The following is a 22,294-nucleotide window of genomic DNA, read 5'->3' on the forward strand; positions in this document are numbered from 1 at the left end:
AAAAATTCATTTTGAAATTGTGACCCATAAAATTAAATAGCTAGGAATAAAACTTAAAAAGGACATGAAGACCTATATACTGAAAACTACAAAGCATTGTTTAAAAATATACAACAAAATGGGAAATATCTTATGTTCATGGGTTGGAAGAATCAACATAGTTAAAATGGCCACATTACCCAAAGCAATAGACAGCTTTACTGCAATCCCCATCAGAAATTGAACAAGACACCATCCGTTTTGTATGGAGCCACAAAATAGGTAGAACAGACAAAGCAATCCTGAGGAAAAAAGGACAATGCTGGAAGTGTCGCTACCTGACTTCAAATCATACAGCAGAGCTATGATAGTCAAATCAGCATGGTACTGGCAGAAAAACGGACACACAGGTCAAGGGAACATAATTGTAAGCCCAGATATAAAATGGCATGTAATTTGGGCAGATAATTTTTGACAAAGAAGCCAGAAACACACAGTTGGGGGAAAAAGAAAGCCTCTTTAATAAATGGTGCTGAGAAAATTGGGAAACCACTTGCAAAAAAATGAAACTGTGTTGTAGTTTGTCTCCATGTACAAAAATTAACTCAATTGGATCAAAGACATAAATATAAGACCCAAAACAATAAATTACATAGATGAGAGAATAGGTAAACTTTTGGATCTGGGTCATAGGGAACATTTTATGAACTTGCCTCCAAGAGGCAAAAATCAATAAATGGAACTAATAACAAATTAAAAAGCTCTGCACAATGAAAGAAATCCACAAGAAAACAAAGAGGCAGCTGACCAAATAAGAGATGATATTTTCAAACAATCGCTCCAACAAAGGTTTAATTTCCAAATTATATAAACAACTCATAAAATTCAACACCAGACAAACAACCCAATTTAAAAAATGGGCAGAGGACCTTAACAGTCACCTTTCCCAAGAAGACATACAAACAGCCAATACCAGTAGATGTACGAAAAGATGTTCAACCTCACTGGCAATTAGGGAAATGCAAATCAGAACTACAAAGCAGCCGAGGGGTGGGAGGTCTGTAAGACATGCCCAAGATCACACAACTTCGTTCTCTGCTCTGCAAAACCCCTGTTTCCGTGCGGAAGTTGTCACGTTAGACCTGTAGGCCCATGACCGTGACTTGTTCCAAAGCTCACATTCATGTTCACCACACACCCGGTCCTGTCCTCTCTCCTGCACCAGGGCACCTCCCAGAGCTGACTGCGCCCTCCAGCTGCCCCATCTGTTTCTTTCAAAGTAGAAGACTTTGGGGAGCAAGAACAGAGCTCAGCTTTTCTGTCCTGAAAAACAGGGTCAACGTTATTGACTTCCCTCCAGCTTGGGATGCAGGCTTTCAATTTAGGGGCGTGCCGTGCCAGAGCTCAGTCCAAGGCCATCCAGCGTAATTGCTAGCTATGGGCTTGGGAAGCAAATCTGTTTCTGGACAGCACTGACCAATTCTCTATCGCTGCTTTCTTCTTTCTAAAAAAAGGAGTAGAAAATTTGAGTCTCTATAAAGTAGCAAGAGTTCAGGGACAAGCACAGATACTTGTGTCGCAGAAGTGCTGCACGAACACTTTTCAGTAAAGTTGATTGCCGCCACACACCGTGGGAAGGAAGGAAAGGCGTGCTGATCATTCTGTTTAAAACTGTTCTTAGGGTGACTAATCATTCTGTGCTGGCACAGGAGAGGCCGCTGTGCTCTTGTCTCTGTCGGAGCTTTTCTAAGACAAAAGCTTGGGAGCCTGAAGTCAAAAAGGGAAGAAAACAAAACCCCCAACTCAGTTTCCAGCTGTGTGCAGGTGAAGCCCTGGATGGCGGGAGCGTCCCCTGCTGGGTGTGCCCCCTCAGTTAGTCTCCTGAGGGTGGACTGGACATCACAGACCCTCTGCCCGGGGCCGAGACATCACAGACCCTCTGCCCAGGGCCGAGACATCACAGGGACCCTCTGCACGGGTGCCGGGTCCTTCCTGGTCTAGACCGGCCTGGCGGGAATGGCCAGCTTTTCTTACTCTCTGGGACCTGGTTCAGAGGCTGGTCACAGGGCTGCCTGAGAGGTTTGTCACTGAAAAGCCAAGGGGCCTGTGGTGGCCGCCCACTAGGTGTCAGCAGTGTAACCCCCAGCGAGCACTGGGAAAGCCCAATCAGAGAATAATTAGTGAGGATCAGAGCTACCTGCAGCCTGGCCACTCACCACCGGACAGAGCGCCAGGAGAGAAGGGCAGGTGCAGGCACAGCCCTCCGGAAGCTGGGAGAGGAGCCCTTCCTGGGAGAAGGGCCCCAGCGATGTCTGAAAGGAGCCGGTGGCGTCCTTTTCCATTTTCATTCACAACCTGTGTGCCGTGCAGGGAGAGCTGTGAGCAGAGACTTTCCCTTCACAGATGCGCTGCTCACAGGCAGGTAAGGCCACAGCGGGCGCCACAGCAGAGCTGTGAATGATTGCACGCCGGGCAGAAGCTGAGTTGCCGGACGAACTCTCACCACGGCCACTGGAGCGCATCTGCACTCGGGACTAGAGGCCACTCGGACCCCTGCTGGCCCGTGGACTGTTGCTGTCCTCCTGCCCGGCAGCCCCTGCTCAGGCCCTGAGGCCGGGCTGCAGTGGGAGGGGCGGGAGGAGGCCAGCATGGGTGTCCAGGCACCGGGACCGCTTAGCCCGTGGCCCTGGCTGCTGCTGCTTGTGGCCCTCCGGGGTTCGGAAGCCACGTCTGCTCTGAACAAGCCCACCGGTCCCCCCGCCCAGCAGGCGCCCGGGGCTGGCCTTGCCTCGGGCCCAGCACTGGGTGAGAGGATCACTGTCTTTGAGCTGGACTATGACTACGTGCAGGTCCCCTACGAGGTCACCCTCTGGATCCTTCTCGCTTCCCTGGCAAAAATAGGTGAGTGCTGTGCGCGTCCCGCAGGAGATGCTGCGTGCGGAGCGCCTGGGGTGGGCGCGAGAGGGACCTGTGCTGCTGTCCCGTCAGCTCCGCCCCGGTGGCGGGCTCCAGCCCTCCATGCCACTGCTGCTGGGACGTAGAGGCGGACCTTCAGTCCTGGGTGCTGTCATTTCTTCTCACTTCAGTGTGAAACCATGTGGGATTAGTTGGCATGCAACCATCTCAAGGTTCTGTGCTTCAAAACCACTGGAGAGTGAAGCACGCAGGTTCCAGGACGATGGCCAATGAGGTTTCATGAATCACATGAAGATTCTTCTGTAAAATAGTCTCCCTTCGTCCTTGGCCACGAAGCCAGGGGCTTCGTCAGTGGCTCCCTGTGGATCCTGTGGAAGTGGGCTGTGCTCCTTGCAAATTGGCAGAGAGCACCTCTCAGGCCCCTCGGTGATGGGAAATGGGATAACAGGGTTTTATCTGTCAGTAGAATGCAGATTTACACGTGAGCCACATGAAGCCACACTTTCCTTTGTGAAATAAAGTGAATTCAAGTTGATGGATTAAATTCTCATCAAGGTTCTTTGTGCCTAACCCAATGTAGTTTTACACTCTGTGACCATTTATTTCCAAATGCCACCCTTTTCTCCTTAAACCAGCTCCTGAGAGCCAAGGCCATGTGGCTCCGTTGGTTGAAGCATCATCCCAACACCAGAAGGTTGTGGGTTCAATCCTGGTCAGGGCACATGCCTAGGCTGCAGGTTCTGTCTCCAATCAAGGCAAGCATGGGAGGCAACTGATCAATGTCTCTCTCTCTCTCTCTCTCTCTCTCTCTCTCTCTCTCTCTCTCTTTCTCTCTCTGTCTATTTCCTTCCTCTCTCTTCAAATCCTCAGGTGAGGATTTTAAATAAAACCAGCTTATTTGAAAGTGGAAAACTGATACAATTATTTCAATTACTTTGTATAACATATCCTTTGCCTCGGTTATGAAATTGTCATTTGAATAGATAAAGTGCTTTGTTAGAAACTATGGTGCCCATTTAGGCTGGGTGGGAAATGGGCTGAGCCATGAGATCTGCCAGCTAATTCCTTGGCATGAGGACTATGGGCTCTGTCTCTTCACCTGACCCCGGGATGTTGGGGTGCAGTGTGTCAGTCAGGTGCTCCTTCTTAAGTGCCATTCGTTCTGGGCTGTGCGGTACGGAGATTGAATGGACTGTTACCTTGAAGAACTCTCGTGTGATTGTCAGATGGTGAAGTTATGCGAAGGGCCTCACATCATCTCTCAGAAGCACTCACATAAGGCTGGCAGCTAAAGGGGGTGGGCAGCGTGGAGCTGAGGGCCCAGCGCCTCTCAGGCAGCCACAGGGACTGAGAACATCCGGGTCTCAGCGGGTTTTAAATGTTCCTTTCTACTCACTGGAGGGATGCTCCGGTCGCCCCTCCCAGCACAGGAATGCTGGGCCGTTCTGGGCCATGAACCAGATCGGTGGTGACTGGCTAGTAACTCTGTCTTTCTAAATATCAGCTTGTTCATCTGTGAAACTATTTTTAAAACCTCTTTTTGGTGCAAATAAGGATTTTCTAATATGTTCTATGTCAGTAAACATCACAATGCAGAAAGGGTGTATTTTATCTTAATTTGATATTGGCATTAAACATAGATTGCTCTTTAGAGGTAGCATATGTGCCCAGACTCACTATGTCTACAAGTCTAGAGTGTTGTAGTGGTTTAAATGTTCTTGATTTTCAAATTGATATAATTCAACATACTTTAGAAAAAGAAAATAGCTTAAGTAGGTTTTCAGATGGATCATGTGCATTCAAGTACAATTTCATATTTACTAGTCTTTCAGAATTCAGATTATTTTTACATTGCATGTGAAAAGCAGGCCGGGTTTATTGAATACATACTCAGTGCCAATTACTGGGCTTGTAGATTTATGTATGGTGGCCCATTCACCTGGGGGTGGGGGGGAGGAAGACATAAAACTTTAAGACAACAAATACATGCAGCCTTTTTTAGATTCCACATTATGAAATTTGAGTTAAGATACAATTAATAATCATCATTACTATTCATTATTTTATTTATCATCCTAGCAAGCACTCTCACTGAGCTGTGCAATGCGTGGAAATGACATGGTCCCTGGCCGCGGGGACTGCGCTTCATGGGGGAGATGGGGCGTGTTGGAGGGGGTCTAGCACTGCCTGGCAGGTCTCTGCCAGGAAACATCACGACTCTCCCCGGTCCTTCTGATTTCAGTATTTATTTAATTATTTAATTATTTATTTAAACATGTCTTTATTGATTTTAGAGAAGATGGAGGGAGACAGAGAGAGAGAAACATCAATGAGAGAGAGAAACATTGATTGGCTGCCTCCTGCAAACCCCCTCCTGGGGAGGGAGACTGCAACCCAGGCATGTGCCCTGACAGGGAATTGAACTGACAACCTCCTGGTGCCCCAAGAGGACACCCAACCAACTGGCCACACTGACCAAGACTCCCCAATCCTTTTTAAAACACCAACTATGCAAGTTGTAAAGTATGCTATTATAGAACAAAGATAATACAAAGTCACCTCAGACTTGTTTATCTTTTATTTCAGTTCCACTTCCTGTAAATTTATAGAAGGATGCCCTGAATCCCTGGGCAGAATGGAATGAGAACTCTCTTTGGCTTGTAGGTAGGACATTGATACTTAAGTTTCAGTCACTGAAACTAAAAATTCTCAAGTGACTGACTCTACTGTGGTCATGAAAGGGAGAAAGCTCTGGCATGATGGACAGGCAGCACTGTCTTCGGGGCCCTGCATGCTGGCGCCTCTCCCGGGACTGGGCAGGTGCAGGCGCTGAGGTAGGGCAAGCTGCATTCATCCCAGGACACTGGAGTCCAGAAAGCAGGGCCAAACCTGGAGACAGAGAGCCTAAGAACACTGCGTATGGACTCTTCCACCTCTTTGACATTTACGAAGTTCCATGTGACTGACATAAGCACTACAAAAAGAGGAAGAGGAAGGGGAGAAGGAGGAAGTTCAGAAACAGAGAGAGCGGGATTTTAGAAGGAGACTTTATTCTGGTTTTGAAGCCAATGGGCTAAGTGTGCGGTCTGGGATAATGTCTCCTGATGCTAATAATGTGCCCTTGTATTAACCAGCCTGCTATAGCGAACGGAGAAGTTCAAAGTTGCAGTCAGGGAAACGCACGTGCTCCTTGGATGGCTGACCCTAAAATGCTCCTAAGGAGACATTCGATGGCTCCCTATGGCTAAGGAGGAAAAGCTACACTCCTTAACCTTAATTCAAGGCCCCCAGCAGAGCGTCTTTTTCCTATGCTCTCCCCAATTCCAAATTCGCCCCAGCCAGGTGAATCAGCATTCTTATCAAACACTCCTATCCCTCTATTTTCCTCTTGGCATTCTCCCAGCCTGGAAAGTCTTCCTTTTGGTCTATGTAAGTCATAAGCATTCTCCAACGGCCTGTTCAACTTCTACTTACCATGTAAAAACGTTCTCTCACGAACGTGCAGCCTGCCCACCCGTTCCCTCACACGCGTGATCCCCCAGCAGGGGGCAGGCCCTTGTGCGGGGACACCTGGGGGAGCGCACTGGCAGATGTGAGGGTGTCTACCCCTCTGCCTCAGGCTGGGGAGGTCAGGTTTCATAGGGGAGAGGAGCATGCACACAAAAGAGTAGAAAGGGATCACTGTTGCCACACCGGTCCATATGAAATTTTATAATAATACAGGGGAAGACATATTGTTTCTTTTTAGAAGAGACCAGGGGAAGCTTAACCTCAAAGATTGAGCAGGACCAGAAAATCGTTAAGAAGGACAATCCAGGCAGCAACAACAGGTTGGGGAGATGGGAGGGGCCACAGGTGCAGAGGGGTGTGGCTGGCTGTAGGACTGAGATTCTGAGAGAGCCCCGGGTGACGTGCTTCGCCCTGGCTGCCCATCCTGGCTGCTGCCCACTGCGTCCTGTCTCAATGTGCATTTAGTTGTATGCTTACACATTTTGTTTGTTTTTCTCTTATTTTTTAATGTCTTATTTCCGAAATGTTATCAACGGTTGGAATTGTAGAGAACATGTTAGGTCCTCCACCCCCAGTCCTCTCCCGTGGGTGGGTAGCAGGGATGCTTAAGCAAACCCTCCCTTCCAAATCCATGCGGTGTGTGAGCACCTTCACATCTCAGGTGAGGAGTGGGGCCATCAGATACACACACACGTGGTGTAGGGAAGTCCTCTGGCAGCAGGAGTGGGGGGGGCGGGCGCGTTGAGGGTGAGAAAGAAGGTCCGCAGGATAAGGCAGAATTAGAAGAAGAAAGGGGCAGTCCTGAGCAAAGGTGGTGGCTGTGGGATTGGAGAAGGGGAGGGACTGCAGGGGCGGCTGGGAGAGACGTTACTGATGAAAGAGGCAGCTGAGTAAATAAAGGAGCAGAAGTAATGGGGGGTCATGAGAATGCGACTTGATTTCCCCTTAAGTGGCTGAGTGAATGGCCATGTCCTTGATTAAATAAGGGGAGAACGGACTTGCCTTTTGTTTTTTGTTTGGAGGAGAGGGAAGTGAGATGAGGTCAGTTTGAAGTCAGGCGACAGAAAAGACCGCATGAGCCTTGAAGGCGGCTTTGCATGCGCAGACAGGCCCACCGCTTCTCTCCTCTTCTCTCCAGTGCTCGGTCCTGTCAATGGGGAGCAGGAAGGACGAGGGGGGACTGCTGCCTAGCACACTGATTCCGCAGCCAGGGCTGGCTTGCGTGTGAAGCACGTGGTCCCGTGTAAACCCACCGGCCAGGGCCTGCGCACAGAGAGCTCGGCCAGCAGGCACGAGCCCCCGTCTCGGGGTCTCGGGGGTCTCGGGGCTGGCAGCTAACTGTGGCCTCTGCTCTTCCCCAGGCTTCCACCTGCACCACAGGCTGCCGGGCCTCATGCCGGAGAGCTGCCTGCTCATCATTGTGGGCGCGCTGGTGGGCGCCATCATTTTTGGCACCGACCACAAATCACCTCCGGTCATGGACTCCAACATCTACTTCCTGTACCTCCTCCCTCCCATTGTCCTCGAGGGCGGCTACTTCATGCCCACCCGGCCCTTCTTTGAGAACATCGGCTCCATCCTGTGGTGGGCAGGCCTGGGCGCTCTGGTCAACGCCCTGGGCATTGGCCTCTCCCTCTACCTCATCTGCCAGATCAAGGCCTTCGGCCTCAGCGACGTCAACCTACTTCAGAACCTGCTGTTCGGCAGCCTGATCTCCGCCGTGGACCCCGTGGCTGTGCTCGCTGTGTTCGAGGAGGCGCGCGTGAACGAGCCGCTGTACATGATGATCTTCGGGGAGGCCCTCCTCAACGACGGCATCAGTGTGGTGAGGTGGCCGGCGCGTCCTGGGAGCGGGGACCTGGTGGGCATGCGCCGGGAGACTGAGTTCAGGGCCCATGGAGAGGCAGAGCAGGCCTGAGCCCGGGCGGGCCAGCGTGGCTTTGGCCAGTGCAGGTGGCCCAAGTTCAGGTGACACTCCTTAGGGTGATTGCTGTCTGACACTGAATTCCCAACTAGCTTCTTTTTCATGTTTTAATATACTTTTATTGATTTTAGAGAGGAAGGGAAAGGGAGAGAGGGAAACCTCAATGATGAGAGAGGATCATTGATCGGCTGCCTCCTGCACACCCCCCACTAGGGATCCAACCTGCAGCTGAGGCATGGGCCCCTGACCAGAAGCCAAACCATGACCTCCTGGTTCATACAGGTTGTGCCCAACTAGCTTCTTTAAAGAGTGGAAAAGGGGAGAGAACAAATCGTTCTGTAGTTAAACTCAGAGTATCACTGTGCAAACAGAAACTTGCTCATGGCAGGCTCTGTGTGCTGAGTACCTTGTCATGCTGCATGCGCTGTGCCGGTGTATGAGGGAGGTGGCAGAGGGCTGTGAGGTGCACTCCTCACGGGACAGTGTGGCCTGCAGGCGTTCGGGAAACGTGGGAGCAGGGTTTTGCTGAGGAGCCCTTGGAGATGAGCTGGAAGGACTGCGGCTAGCTCAGACATCAAGGCCCAGAGGTGCCCGTGGCTGCAGGTGCTAGAATGTTCCGGACTAGCCCTCCCATTGCTCAGTCTCTTACGTTACTGCAAACTTTCACCAGTTGTTAGCCTGAGATTTTTGTGTATACTGTGATACACTTCCCTTATCTTAAAATTTGTAACACATCGCATAAGTAAAACTAGAATGATTTTTAGCGTGAAAGTCAAACCTTACAAATTCTACAGCTAAAGGCACCAAGTCTCCAGTGCCTTCTTCTCGCCCTTGATGAGACAACCCAATACACATGTATGTAGACATGTATTATCTTACATACATTGGGTAAGATCACGTTATATTTTTGCTTTTGCAGGTCTAGGAAGTGACATTTCTGGGGTAAAAAGTAGGTACATTAAAAAAATTGTGAGTTGCTGCTGTTTTAATCACCATCTCTTTATCTGATTGGTGAGGGAGGGACCCCATTCCTGTCAGGGAGTGGCAGGTAATCCTGGCTAGATGAGCTCAATAAATTCTAGGAAGGAGGGTACACACACACGCGGGGCCTTGGGGCATACACATGGGGTCACGGGCACACATTCAGAGCCACAGGCACACACGCAGGGCCACGGACACACACGCAGGGCCACAGGCACACACACAGGGTCACAGGCACACACACAGGGCCATGGGCACACACTCAGGGCCACAGGCACACACGCAGGGCCACGGGCACACACACAGGGTCACAGGCACACACACAGGGCCACGGGCACACACTCAGGGCCACGGGCACACACACAGAGCCACAGGCACACACTCAGGGCCACGGGCACACACACAGGGCCACGGGCACACACACAGAGCCACAGGCACACACACAGGGCCACGGGCGCACACACAGGGGCACAGTGGGGTGTGAGAGGCAGGCTCAGTAGTGCTGAGAGGAAGCTGCCTCCTGGCTCCCATGGACGGTTGTTTGAAGAGGCTGGTTGTTTGAAGAAGTCCACCAGCTGGCGGGGGCTGGAACCCACTACTCAGGCCAGGATCTGTGTCTGGTCCCCTCAATAGGAAGTTTATTGCTGGGGACCTCATCCACGGGGTCAGAGCGGGGAGGGCTGTGCGGTTACCCACTCGAGACCCTCCCTGTTTTAGCACGTGTCAAGGTAGAAGGCAATATGAGCTCTTACACCACAGCTGCAAATGTTTCTCAGAAGGTAGAGACCTTACATTTCTGCAGACAGTGCACTGAGCATGTTTCCTGGTGTCACATCAAGGGGCATGTTTTAGTCATGTTTTCCAGCCAGATGAGCAGGGGGCTCTGCTGGCTTTCGCCTGTGGCGTGTGGCAGCATCTTTCCAGTGGTTGTGGGTGATTAATGCTTCTCATGCTGAAAACTGGAGCTTAACTCTTTGGGGGTGCCATATTTAAAACAATACCGGACACCCAATTAAATTTGAATTTCATAGAAACTGCAGATAATTTTTATAAGTATGTCGCAAATACTGAGTGTTGTCGATTTTCCTTGTGGACCACTTATTGTTTTTATATTTAATAGGAGGTCCCTGAGGGGGAATCCCTGCAGGTAAGGGGGGGGGTCCCTCAGCCCAACCTGCCCCCTCTCACAGTCCAGGAGTCCTCAGGGGAGGGAGGTGATCTGGCGATCAGGGGAAGGCAATGCCCCATCACACCTCTGCTGCTGCCCCTGCCGGCAGTACAAGCCTCAGCCGGCCCTGGTTACCTGAGCCTTAGGCAGCCCTGGGCAGCTGGGGGGCCGAGGGGACTGGGGGACTCTGAAGGCAGGCATGTGGAACAACTGGACACCCCTGGTGGCGAGTCCAGCCATGCTGAACACCTGCTGCCTCAGCAGGCCTGAGGGGACTGGACACTGCCATCTTGTGGCTGTGGGCGCTGCCATCTTTGAGGGTGTGGCAGTCAATTAGCATATTCCCTCTTTATTGGCTGTGGATGCAGCCATCTTTGTGGGGTGTGATGGTCAATTAGCATATTCCCTCTTTATTAGATAGAATTGATTTGTAAGAACTCATTAAATTATTTACATTTTAAACTCCTCAATATTGCATAAAAATCAAGCATTTTCTCACATTCTGTTATTTTTTTAAATTATGGTATTCATTATTCTATACAAGGTTTCAATTTTTATAAGGTCAAATCTAACTGAAGCATTCCTTTATTGCCTTGGGGTTCTTACCTTGCTTAGGACTGTGCCTAGCCAAAGACAGGCAGCCATACTGCTTTCTATTCTCCCCTTTACAATTCCTTATTCACTCACCGTCACATAGCATTTTATCACGAGGACTTGCTTCCTAAAACTAGAAGTGCGGGGAGCGGGAGCTCTGGAGAAGCAGCCCGAGCTTTGCGGGTGGATCCTGCCGGGAGGGAGGGGCGCTGTGATGTGGGAAGGGAATTTATTTATTCATAAGCACCATCTTTAGCCGATGAACAGAGGACCAGAGTCGGCAGCCTGCAGCCACTTTCCCGCCGGCAAGGCCGTGGAGAGCCCTGGTGTGGAAGTTGCTAGGGAGCCTGGCTCCAGGCGCCCACAGATGCGCCCTTGGGCCCCCAGCAGGACTCCCCGGAGGGCCCTGCGGCCAGGCTCTGCGGGAGGGCACTGGGGTCTGTGTGCAGCAGGCCTGGGGTGCTGGCTGGCCCGGGAGACGCTCTCTGGGGAGTGAGTCTGTGGGGAAGGAGGAGGGCCTGGAGGGCGTGAGTCTGAGCCGCCCCGCCCTCTCCCTGGGGCATTTTCACGTTTCAGTCTTGTCACAGTGGAGTGAGTGTCCTCCGCTGGGACTTGGCCGCGAGGCCTGGTGTGTTCGTTCCATAGCTAGTCCCCCGATGTCCTCGCATGTCACTGACGCTGAGCTCTCGGGGCGCTGGAACCCCTCCACCGCAGCCCCTGAGGACAGCCTCAGGCCGCGCTGGGCGGGCATCCAATAACCTCTCATCTCCGCCTTCCCTCAGAAAGAGCTCCCTGCCCCCAGGGAGGGGCCTCACGCTGGTGCTGAGAAGGAGCCCTGTCACCGCAGGGGAACCTTTGCCTCCAGCTGGGCCGCCTGGGCGCCCGCCTCCCTTGGGATCAACCAGGACAGCCTCCACAGCTGGGCTTCCGTCGCTTTGTTTTTCTGGAAACATCTGTTTGACTTTCCAAAGCTTAATTGCTTCCACTTGGACATTTTTTAAAATGACAGTTTACTAGTAAAGTGCCATGGTGACTGCCCGGGCACTGCCCTGACCTCCGTCCTGGCTCAGAGGCTGCCCACGCGCCACGCGGGTCACCGGTCGCCCACAGCACAGGGATGTGCCCTGTGCGGCAGGCGTTCCTGCGGGTGGGACAGCCGGTAACGTGGCTGGCAGCCCGGTGAGCGCGGGCCTGGGGAGGGAGCCTGCCCAGGCCGCAGGCAGAGCCGGCCCTCCCGCAGGCTGAGTCACCGGGCCTGGGATTGTGGTTCCAGGCGACAACGCTCAGATGTGTGTGCACCAAGAGCTGCCTCTCACTGCGGAGCAGCGGCTCCTGCAGAACTGCCATCAGCTAACAGAGCGGACCCCGGCCTGTCCCGGGCTCCTCCCTCTGCCCAGGGTTTGTTAGACTCCTCTCCCCAGAGCTTACTGTAAGTGTGGGCGAAGGGAGCAGAGACAGACCATTGCTTACAAACAGCGGGCCGCGTGGCAGGAGCTCAGGGGAAGGAGGAGGTTGGCCCCTGGCGCTTCGGGCTGCCTTCACACGGTTATTATATTGAATCTCTGCATGGTACTGAGGCTGAGTCATGCCCGCACTTCACGATGGAGAGAATGAGCCACGTAAGTTAAAATAACTGAGTGAGGACAAACTTCCAGCAGCGACAGACAGCACAGTGCTCTGGGCCACCTGGTCCCAAGCTCTCCGTTTCGTCCCTGCCTTTGGACTTCCCATGGCCTGCGGGGGGGGGGGGGGGGGGGGGGGGGGGGAGGAAGGGGGCAGAGCAGCCGGTGGAGCTGACAGGGAGGCGGGCTCACGTCCACTTCGGGCAGCAGCACTGTCCACGTGTGCTGACCTCGGAAGACTGAGAGCCTCTGCCTGCATGTGAAATCCAAATGCTGTAGAGCCTGGCTCCAGAGCCCCTGGGACCACACTGAGCTCCCGCCAGGGAGAGGCCCAGCCCAGCAGCTCGTGGGCCGGCCCGGAGGCCAGCGCTCTGTTCACAGCACCTGCTGCTCACCCGGAGCACGTTCCTGTGGGACTGTCCTCAGGCTCCTTCTGCTTTCCTGGTCCGTTCACTGACTAAGCCCCAGAGTTTCTGTGAAGCCCTCCCTCCACCCTCCCTCTGTCCTCTCTCTCCCCTCCCTCTCCCTTCCCTCTGCCCTCCCTCTGTCCCCCCTCCCTCCTTTTCCCCCCTCCCCTCCCTCTCCTCTCCCTCTGCCTTCTCTCACTCTCTGAGGATCCAAAGGGCCAGTGGGCCTGCTGCAGAGACTCTGCCCCACATGCTGCCCCCGCCCTCCCCTCCCCCCGCAGTCCATCTTGTAGGAATGGGGGAGAGAGGGTCTGGAGGGGCGCACACTGCCTGTGCTGAGCCAGGCCCGGGCAGAGAAGTCACTTGACGTATCACATGTGACTTCTGTGTGGCTCCGTGTCCAAGACACACACCGGAGAGCTGTCCCCGCTCTTTCCCGCCAGCAGCGAGAGCGCGGCTCCTAGCAGAGCCGTAGCCTTTGGTTCTGTTTTTTTCTTTCTTTCTTTGTTTTGTGTTTTGCTAATCCTCATCCCAGGATACTTTTCCATTGATTTTTAGAGAGTGCGGAAAGGAGGGGGAGAGACAGCGAGACACATCATGCAGAGAGACAAATGGATTGGTTGCCTCCACATATGCCCTGACTAGGGCTGGGGTTCAAGCCACAACTGGTACATTCCCTTGACCGGAATCGAACCCAGGATCCTTCAGTCCTCAGGCTGACACTCTATCCACTGAGCCACACCAGTCAGAGTGAGCCGTACCCTCTGTCCGACTTGCCCTCCAAGATGCATGCTTATTGCTGCACTGGCTCCCCAGTCCCAGCCCCTTATGCAGAATGTCTCCACTCTCCTCTCCCCTCCCCTCCCCACCCCTCCACCCACTGCCTGGCTGCCTGGATGCCTGTGGAGCCTGGGCTTTCTCTCCAGCAGCTCCCATCGCCCCGGCCCGCCCGTGTGGCCCAGAAGTCCCGGTGCAGTGGCGGCTGTGAGGAGACAGAGCGCTGACAGCAGAGGCCCCGAGGCTGCTGGAGCTGGCCTGGGCTCAGGGCTCCCTGGCCCAGCCTCCTTCCTCAGCCTCCAGAGGGACACTCGCTGAGAGTGGGTTTGTCAGAGCAGCCACTGAGTCTCAGGCACACCCTCCTCCCAACGCCCCTCCAAAGTTAGAGGAACCCCCACTTTACAAGGAGACACCGAGGCACAAAAGGGTGGAGCGCCTGCTGCAGGTCACACAGTTGGGGGTTCAAGCCCCCTAGACGGAGCTCCAGGAGGGAGCTGGGCTGTGTCCTCCTAAGAGTGAAGTCCCCCGAACTTCTAACTGCCGAGCCTGCAGGTGGGGCGGGGTGGCGGTGGGGCGGGTGTGGGGTACAGAGAGCTCAGCATCCTGCGGAGGGGGGGGCGCTGTCTGTCCTGGCACTGCGCTGGGCGCTGGGCGTGTGAAGGCGAATGCACCCGTCAGGCCGCAGGCGATGGCTGTGACGGGCCAGGTGAGGACGGTGACTGTGCCGCCTGGGCGATGGGCGCAGCTCGCCAGGGAAGCTGCCTGCACCCCGAGGAGCATGGCGGCCACTTGGGGTGAGCCTCCTCAGAGCCTCTGTGGCTCCTGCCCCTCCTCCGCGGGTCCTGGTGGCGCAGTGAGGGGCCCAGAGCGGGAGAGGCACAGCTTCAGTGCTTTGGGGGTCACTCCTCATCTGAGTCTCGGCCCGTTCTGGGGGGCGTAGTTGTGTGAGGGTGGACGTGCGTCTTTGACCTTACACAGTACCTGGAGCTGAGCATGTGGTGGCTGGGCCGCCCGGCCTGGGGGCCACCTCCCTCCACCCTCTGCAGGCCCCCCCCATCGCCCAGCGGCTGGCCCGCCTCGGCCTCCCGTGGGCAGCGCAGTGCACGCACCTGGACACGTGCGAGGGGCGCCGGCAGCGTGGCCTCCGCTCTCGTGGCCTCTCGTCTCACTCGGGCTCCCGGGGTCGGAGGTAAGATGCTCCGGACACCTCTGTGATGGCACGTCTTCCAGCCAGGGCGGTGAGGAGCTCGGTCTAGGGGGCTTGAACCCCCATCTGTGTGACCTAGAGCAAGCGCTCCACCCTTCTGTGCCTCGGTTTCCCGTGTGTAAAGTGGGGGTTCCTCTAACCTCGGAGGGGCATTGGGAGGAGACTCAGAGGCGCACGGCGGTCTCCGCCGGGAGAGGCAGGCCCAAGCCAGGTGATCGATCGCCGGTGTCTGCTGCAAAGTGGGGTCCGACCCCCAGCCTCACTCCGTGCCAGGGAGGGTAGCTCCGCTCAGTGCTGGGGAGGGCCCCTCGGGTGCACCAGAGCGGTAGCCCTCCACCGCCGCTTCTGACCCCTTGGGGGCGGCAGGTGTCTGCCCACCCAGCCCGGGACCCAGGCCTCCCCTCCGCACCTGCAGCAGCCTCCGCTTCCCGGGCTGTGCCGGGGTGCTGCCCGCCATGCCTGCCATGGGCAGAGCTACGGTCCATGGGGGGAGGGGCTGTGTTATGAGTTTGTGGGTCTAAGTCTGTGTGTGTGTGTGTGTGTGTGTACACCTGATGCACACACATGAATAGCTTGGGATGCTGTGGGTCAGGCGGGCGGTGGGAGGAGCGAGGGCAGAGGGCAGCCAGTGGTGGCAGGTCCCCAAAAAAGAGAGTTGGTGGCAATGGGGAGGTGGTGACACCCGTCCCCACACCCTGGGTGTCCGCTGCAGACCCCTCACCAGCACACTGCCCTGCACACGGCCCACACGCGTTTGCCCCAGAGGCCTGCAAGGCCACGGCCAGCCACCAGGCCCCAGAACCCTCACCGTGGGTTTGTAGCACTTGTTCAGCATGTTCTTCCCGCGGAGGAAACAGACAAACAGCCTTTCCCTGCCGCTGCGGCTCTCGGGCTGAGAGCTCACCAGTCGGGGTGCAGGACGGGAGGGGGGCTGCGGGTTTTGAGGCCCGGACCAGGCAGCTGGGCCTCGCAGCCTGGCGGTGGATTTGAAAAAACGCACAGGGAGACACACCAGCTCTCTCCAAGCCCCAGGGAATCGTCAGCGTGAGAACAGCACGTGGGAGCTGCTCTGTGGGCTGCAGGGCCACGGGCACGCCCGCCTGTGTGGAGCCCACCTCCGAACGTCTCACTTTTCTCTTCATCTGCAAGTTCTTCCTCCCTCACGATCACCCAGGACCTACTCTTCTGTGTTTTCTCATGGTCCTCTCAAGCCACAGAGCTATCCTGGGAGATCACGTGATCCATTCGTGGAACTCATTGCCATGCGGGAAAGCGCTCCGGGGTCAGGGGCTGTCAGCAGCTCACCCTGCCCACAGCACCTGTGCACGCCTCCTCAGGCACGTGGGCCCTGCTATGGAAGAAATACGCTCCGAATTATGTGAAAAGCCCGTAATCTGGTTGTTTGGGGAGAGCTACTTCACAGGTAGCTTTTCTGCAGCTTCCTGTGGGGACAGAATGAACAGAACCCAGCAGAACCTTCTCCCTGCCCGCTCTGGACCATCAGGGCCAGGTTGTGGGCCAGAGGCAGAGCCACCGTTCTGGCCCCAGCTGTCCTTGTCTGTGTCCCTCCTGACAAACCAGTGAGTTTTAAACTAGCAGCACGGGAGGAAACAGATCACAAAGTCCAGCTCCTTCAGATTGGAGATAAAGTTCAGTCCAGTTTGATTGAGCTGAGCCCAAAGTGTTTATTTGAGGCCCGGTGCATGAAATTGGTTCACGGGTAGGGTCCTAGGCCTGGCCAGTGATCAGGGCCCATTGGGGCCTTCTAGCTGCCAACAGGGGCCTTCCTTCATTCCTCTCAGTCCCCTGGTGGTCAGCACACGTCATAGTGAGCAGTCGAATTCCGGAGGGGACAATTTGCATATTAGCCTTTCATTATATAGGATTCTTCATTTATTCATTCATTAAAAATACTACTGAGCGACTACTTTCTATCAGAAAGTGCTCTCTCCACAGTGCCAGCATGACCAGCAGCAAGTCACAAGTTGGTCACCAGTGAACGAGTCCACCAGTCACACTGACCTGTGCTTTTATAGTGAAGCAGTGTCGATATTAAATAGCCTCCACTGCTCGCAGCTGTCCTGACACCAACGGCAAAGCTAGTCCTATGGGCATTGCCCCAGGTTGGTGTGGGGGTCCGGGCGGGGAAAGACTCCAGGTGCCAGGCAAGGGCAGCCCCTTGGAGACATCATGGATGAGGAACAAGTGGTGGTGGTGGGTAGGCAATTATTGTTAGGTTAGTTTTGAGCTGCTAATTTGAGACCTGCAGGCCACTGGAAATAATTTTCAGGCATTGTAGGAGGCTGGAGCCCGGGAGAGGTAGAATGGAGGTGGTATTTGGTGGACATTGACCAGTTGGTGGTAATGACAGCTGTGGAGGGGCCAGTGCTCCACCAGCCATTCTTCAGGCTGAGAAGAATTTTCCAACTTTTTTAATTGAAAATTAATTTGTTTGTTTTGAATCCTCACCAGGACATGTTTTTATTGATTTGAGAGAGAGTGGAAGGGGGAGGGAGAGGGAGAGATCAATGTGAGAGAGAAGCATAGACAGGCTGCCTCTCACAATGCACCCCAACCAGGGCTTGAACCTGCATCCTAGGTATGTGCTCTGACCAGGAATTAAACCCACATTTTTGTTGTGTGGGATGATGCTCCAACCAATTGAGCCACCAGGCCAGGGCTGAAAATGAGTGCTTAAGAGGACACTTTTCCTTTCCCTAAGTCAATAAAATCTGACCACTGACACATCTCTCAAATTTGTTAAATTTTCTGACATCTGTTCATATTCCTGGCTCTGTTCCCTGAGGTTCTAATCAATGAATGGTCAGGGATATGAGCCCTAGAGGTTTGGTAAATCCCCTGAGAAATCCATCTTCTGTCCTGGTTGCAGGTTTTTCATTTTATTCCTTTACTAGAGGCCCGGTGCATGAAAGCCATGCACTAGGGGGAAAGGGTCCCTCAGCCCAGCCTGTGCCTCTCATAGTTCAGGAGCCCCACGATGAATCACCCCACAGAGGGAGGCCCCACCCACCCTCTGCAGCCTGCCAGTCGGTGGCCTGGGCCTTCCTCTTTGGGGCAATTGTGGAGCCCCCCGATTGATGGCCCTGCTGCCAGTGGCTTGGGCCTTCCTCTTCGGGGCAATTGTGGAGCCCCCGAATGATCAATCACTCCCTCTGCCTGGCGATCACGGGGCAATGGCCAGGCCCCTGACCAATCACATCGCACCCGCCTTGGCTGGCCTGGTGCCAATGGATGTCATAGCCTGGTCGTCCATAAGGTCATCCAGATGGTCGTTCTGCTGTTCAGTTGTTCGTTCAATTTGCATATTACACTTTTATTATTATAGATGAGTAAGAGAACAGCTCACTCTCTCCACCTTTTCATCATTTTGCATCTCTGCTGGGTAGTTGCTGGTTTCCTAGATGATTCCCTTTAATGATAGGGCAAGTAGTTGTCAAGGAACTGCTCCATTGCTGAGTTTAATGTGGCAGTGCCCTTCATACTACATAGAGAATTAACTAGATTCATTATTTTATTTCCTATAGGCATGATGAATTCCATTCTCTACGATAGTCTTACAGTAGCTGCCAATGATCATTTCCACTCTGTTGTGACTCTGAACTTGCAACGCTTCTTGCATGCATGCAGAGCTGGTAATTAGCAAGACTTTTTGAGGGAACTGAGTTTATGATGAGGGTTCATCAAGATACACAGGCAATCGGGAAGACAGATCCATTGTTCATCCCTAGGGCTGCCATACAAACACCACAGACGGGGTAGCTTTGTTTCTGTGGGGTCACCTCTGTGTCCCCACCTGTTACCAACGGAGGCAGAATTCTTGAGATGTCACAAGAAAGTGGATCCCTGAGGCTCCCCGGGAAGGATGAGTGGTGCTTATTTGTGTGGAATTAAAGCCCTGGTGCTGTGAGGTCCCATCTCCCTCTGGCAGCACACAGAGGCCCAGCTGTGCCTCAGCAGGGCTGGAATGAAGGCCACCGCCTGAGAGCTTCATGGTAAAGCATGTCCACCCCAGCGTCTGCCCACTGAGCTTGCATTCCTGGCTGTAGCCCATGGTATGTGGGGTCCGCAAGGCCATGGGCCATGTGGCTGCTTGAGGCCACGTCGCGGACTGTAGCCTGGATGAGTGTGGGTCATGCAGCAAGCAAGAAGCAGGAGTGCAAGAGGGACAAGCAAGAGAGGATTCTTTGCTAGGAGCTCAGCCCCGTTTTAAGAAAAAGAAATTGTGACAAAGCCAAACGATACTTAGCGGTGGTATCCCAACTCTGCGAGTTTGTTTAATCCAATTCCACTGTTTGCCTGACCTCAGAGCAGCCCACACACGGGTCTGGACGCCCGGGTGCTGGGCTCATATTCCAGTGAGGTAGGCCAAGTGGAGGAGCAGACATTTCCACTGACCTGACAAGGCGGGACTGGACGCACCCAGGTGGGGCCTGGGAATGTATTTGACTCTCAAACTCAGAGAAAACTCAGGGAATTCAACTGGGACTCAAAGATTTGCAAGTTGTTGCCACACAAACTCCTTTGCATAGCTCTCCAGGTTAGAAGCAGCCACCCAGTCTGTTCCCGAGCCTGGGAAAGCCTTCAGGTCAGCCCTGCCCCTGGATGCCAAGGTGCCTGCCCGGAAGACACTGCAATAGTTTCAGAAGTGAGAGCGGTGCATCTAAGGCACAAGACCACATTCACAGGCTCAATGTGTAGTGACTACGTACAAATGTACGGGGCTCATTTTGTTTCAATAAAGTAGACCAGTACTTAGCAGTTTGCAAAACATGGTTGATACGTAAACAGATTATTGACCCCATTTCCTTGAGGTTTAGCCTCTGCCCCATCTGATTGCTGTCTTTGCTGTGGAAGAAGAAGCAAAGGCACAGGGTGAGCTGAGAGCCCGGGCGCTGGGCCTGGCCTTCCCTCTCAGAGCTCCTGCTTCACTTCTCCCCGCCTCAGAGCGGCCTCTCCGAGGGGGTTCGGTGCCAGTTCTGGACTCGCCAGTGGCATGACCGCAACCAGCAGATTGCCACCATGTCACAGAAATGCGAACTAAGTAGAGAAATGGAGAAGCATGGGGAGTAGGCATCACGTGGGCTAGGGATTTTCTGGGGGTGGGGTCAGTGAGAAAGTGTAGCCAATGGGGTCCAATCAGGGAAGAGAAACCACAAGTAGACTAAACAGCATATGTGAACACTAATGAACAAAATAAACTAACAAACAAAATAGAAGGAGACTCATAGAGACAGGCAGCAGCTGACACTGCTAGAAGGGAGGGGTGGGGAGCTAGTGAGAAAGGTGAAGGGATTAAGGAAAAAACAAAAAACAAAAATCTCAGAGACACAGACAACAGCTTGGTGGTTACTAGAGAGAGAGGTGAGGGGAGGTAGGAGAGGGTAAAAGGGGATAAATGGTGATGGAAGGAAACTTGACTTTGGATGGTGAACACACAGTACAATATGCAACATATTGTAGAACTGTACACCTGAAACCTACATAATTTTATTAACCAACGAGTGGCCCAGTGCATGAAATTTGTGCACTGAGTGGGTTCTCTCAGCCCACCTTGCCCTCTCTCACAGTCAGGGAGCCCTCAGGAGATGTCCTATGATGGCTTAGGCCCACTGCCTGCTGCCACTGCTGGCTGCTGCAGCTGCCAAGGTGTTTTCATAAACACAGACTCCAGTCCCTTCACCACAAAAAAAAAAATTACAACTTTCTTTAGGCATTTTCAAGATGTATCTTTCATAAAACATAACCTTTCTTTCTTTCTTTCTTTCTTTCTTTCTTCTTTCTTTCTTTCTTCTTCCTTCTTTCCTTCCTTCTTTTCTTTCTTTCTTTCTTTCTTTCTTTCTTTTATCCTCACCTGAGGATATGTTTTCATTGATTTTAGAGAATGTGGAAGAGAAAGGGAAAGACAGAGAGCAACATCAAAGTGAGAGGAACACTTTGATTGGTTGCCTCCTGCATGAGCCCTCACCTGGGCCCCCGCCAGAGAGGAGCCTGCAACCTAGGTACATGCCCTCGATCAGAATTGAACCCAGATTCTATCCACTGAGCCAAACTGGCTAGGGCACGATATGACATTTCTTATCCCTTCAGCAGCGGACCTTTGATTTTTCCTCCAGGAGAAAGGTGGAAAAACACTAGATCACTTTCTTGGATTCTTATTAGGCAAGTTACCAAGAACGCTGCAAGTGGCCAATGAGCGGCCAGAAAAGGAGTCCCCTCTGCAGCTCATGTGCAGAGGCAGGACTGCTGGTGAGGGCCTGCCCTCGGCCACCGACAGGCTCTCTTCCTCTCTCTCCTTTCCCTCTCCCTCTCCCTCCAGTCCACTAGCTCTGAAAAGCAGTGAAAAAATATCCTCTGGTGAGTATTAAACACAAAACATGGAATAACAGGCCTCCTCCTTGGAGATGCTGAATATGTAGGCCTGAAAGAGAATTCGTGGCTCTGTGAAGATCCCTACATGAATTTTATTAACAATGTTTGGAAAAATAGCCTAAGCCACACCAATGATTCAAGCTTGTGTTTTTCTGTGTTCCAGGGAAGAATCAAATGATCCTTTGTTTTATTGTGTCAAAACAAAAATTTGCATGTGTTAAATACATAATTCTTACTCAAATACATATTAGCAGATGCAAAGGTTCTGTTTAACTCAGTGAAGGGACTGGCAGGATGATAATGCTGTTCAAATGAGATTGCCAAAGGTGAAAGCTTGAAATAAAACTGCTAAACTAGATATAATCTGGCTAATGTCCTATAGGACAATAAAACCATTACTTTTTGAATTGGTGTGTCTTCTAGACAGAAATTAGTTATATCTTTAAAAGCCTAAAAATTATTTTCATCTTCTCACTTTGCTGATCAGGCCTGTAAAATGTCAAAATATATGGAACTTACTTAATTGTAAATAGTGTGTCAGAGTTGTGTGTTTCATAGAAAAGGAAATGATCATTCTGTGGGCCTCTGATGCCCCAATTATTCTGAAAGGACTTGCTGTCAACGTTTTACTCTGGGCCTACAATGGGCCAGCCCTTGCCTCTCAGGGACTGCTATTGGCCGCAGAGGCTGTGGGCCAGCCCCCCGTCCCTGTCTGAATCCACTCAGAGGCTCACCTGCGCACACAACCTTCTCCATGACCCTTTATGGTGTATTGGCCTAATTTGCATATATATATATATATATATATATATATATAGA

General features: G+C 52.9%; 1 protein-coding gene across 1 annotated transcript in view; it reads left to right on the plus strand.

Annotated features, from left to right (window-relative positions):
• Positions 1-2,627: 2,627 nt before the first annotated feature.
• SLC9A4 (solute carrier family 9 member A4) overlaps positions 2,628-22,294 on the plus strand; it is a gene marked incomplete at both ends in the record, with an annotated part of 59,423 nt that continues 39,756 nt past the window's right edge. Inside the window, 2 exons of the mRNA XM_084900499.1 lie at positions 2,628-2,880; positions 7,767-8,230. Of these exons, the coding sequence (XP_084756625.1) occupies positions 2,628-2,880; positions 7,767-8,230 (717 nt within the window). The remainder of the gene's footprint in view (positions 2,881-7,766; positions 8,231-22,294) is intronic.

Source organism: Pipistrellus hanaki (genome assembly GCF_964339955.1).
Source record: "Pipistrellus hanaki genome assembly, chromosome: 12".
Taxonomy (NCBI): Eukaryota; Metazoa; Chordata; class Mammalia; order Chiroptera; family Vespertilionidae; genus Pipistrellus; species Pipistrellus hanaki.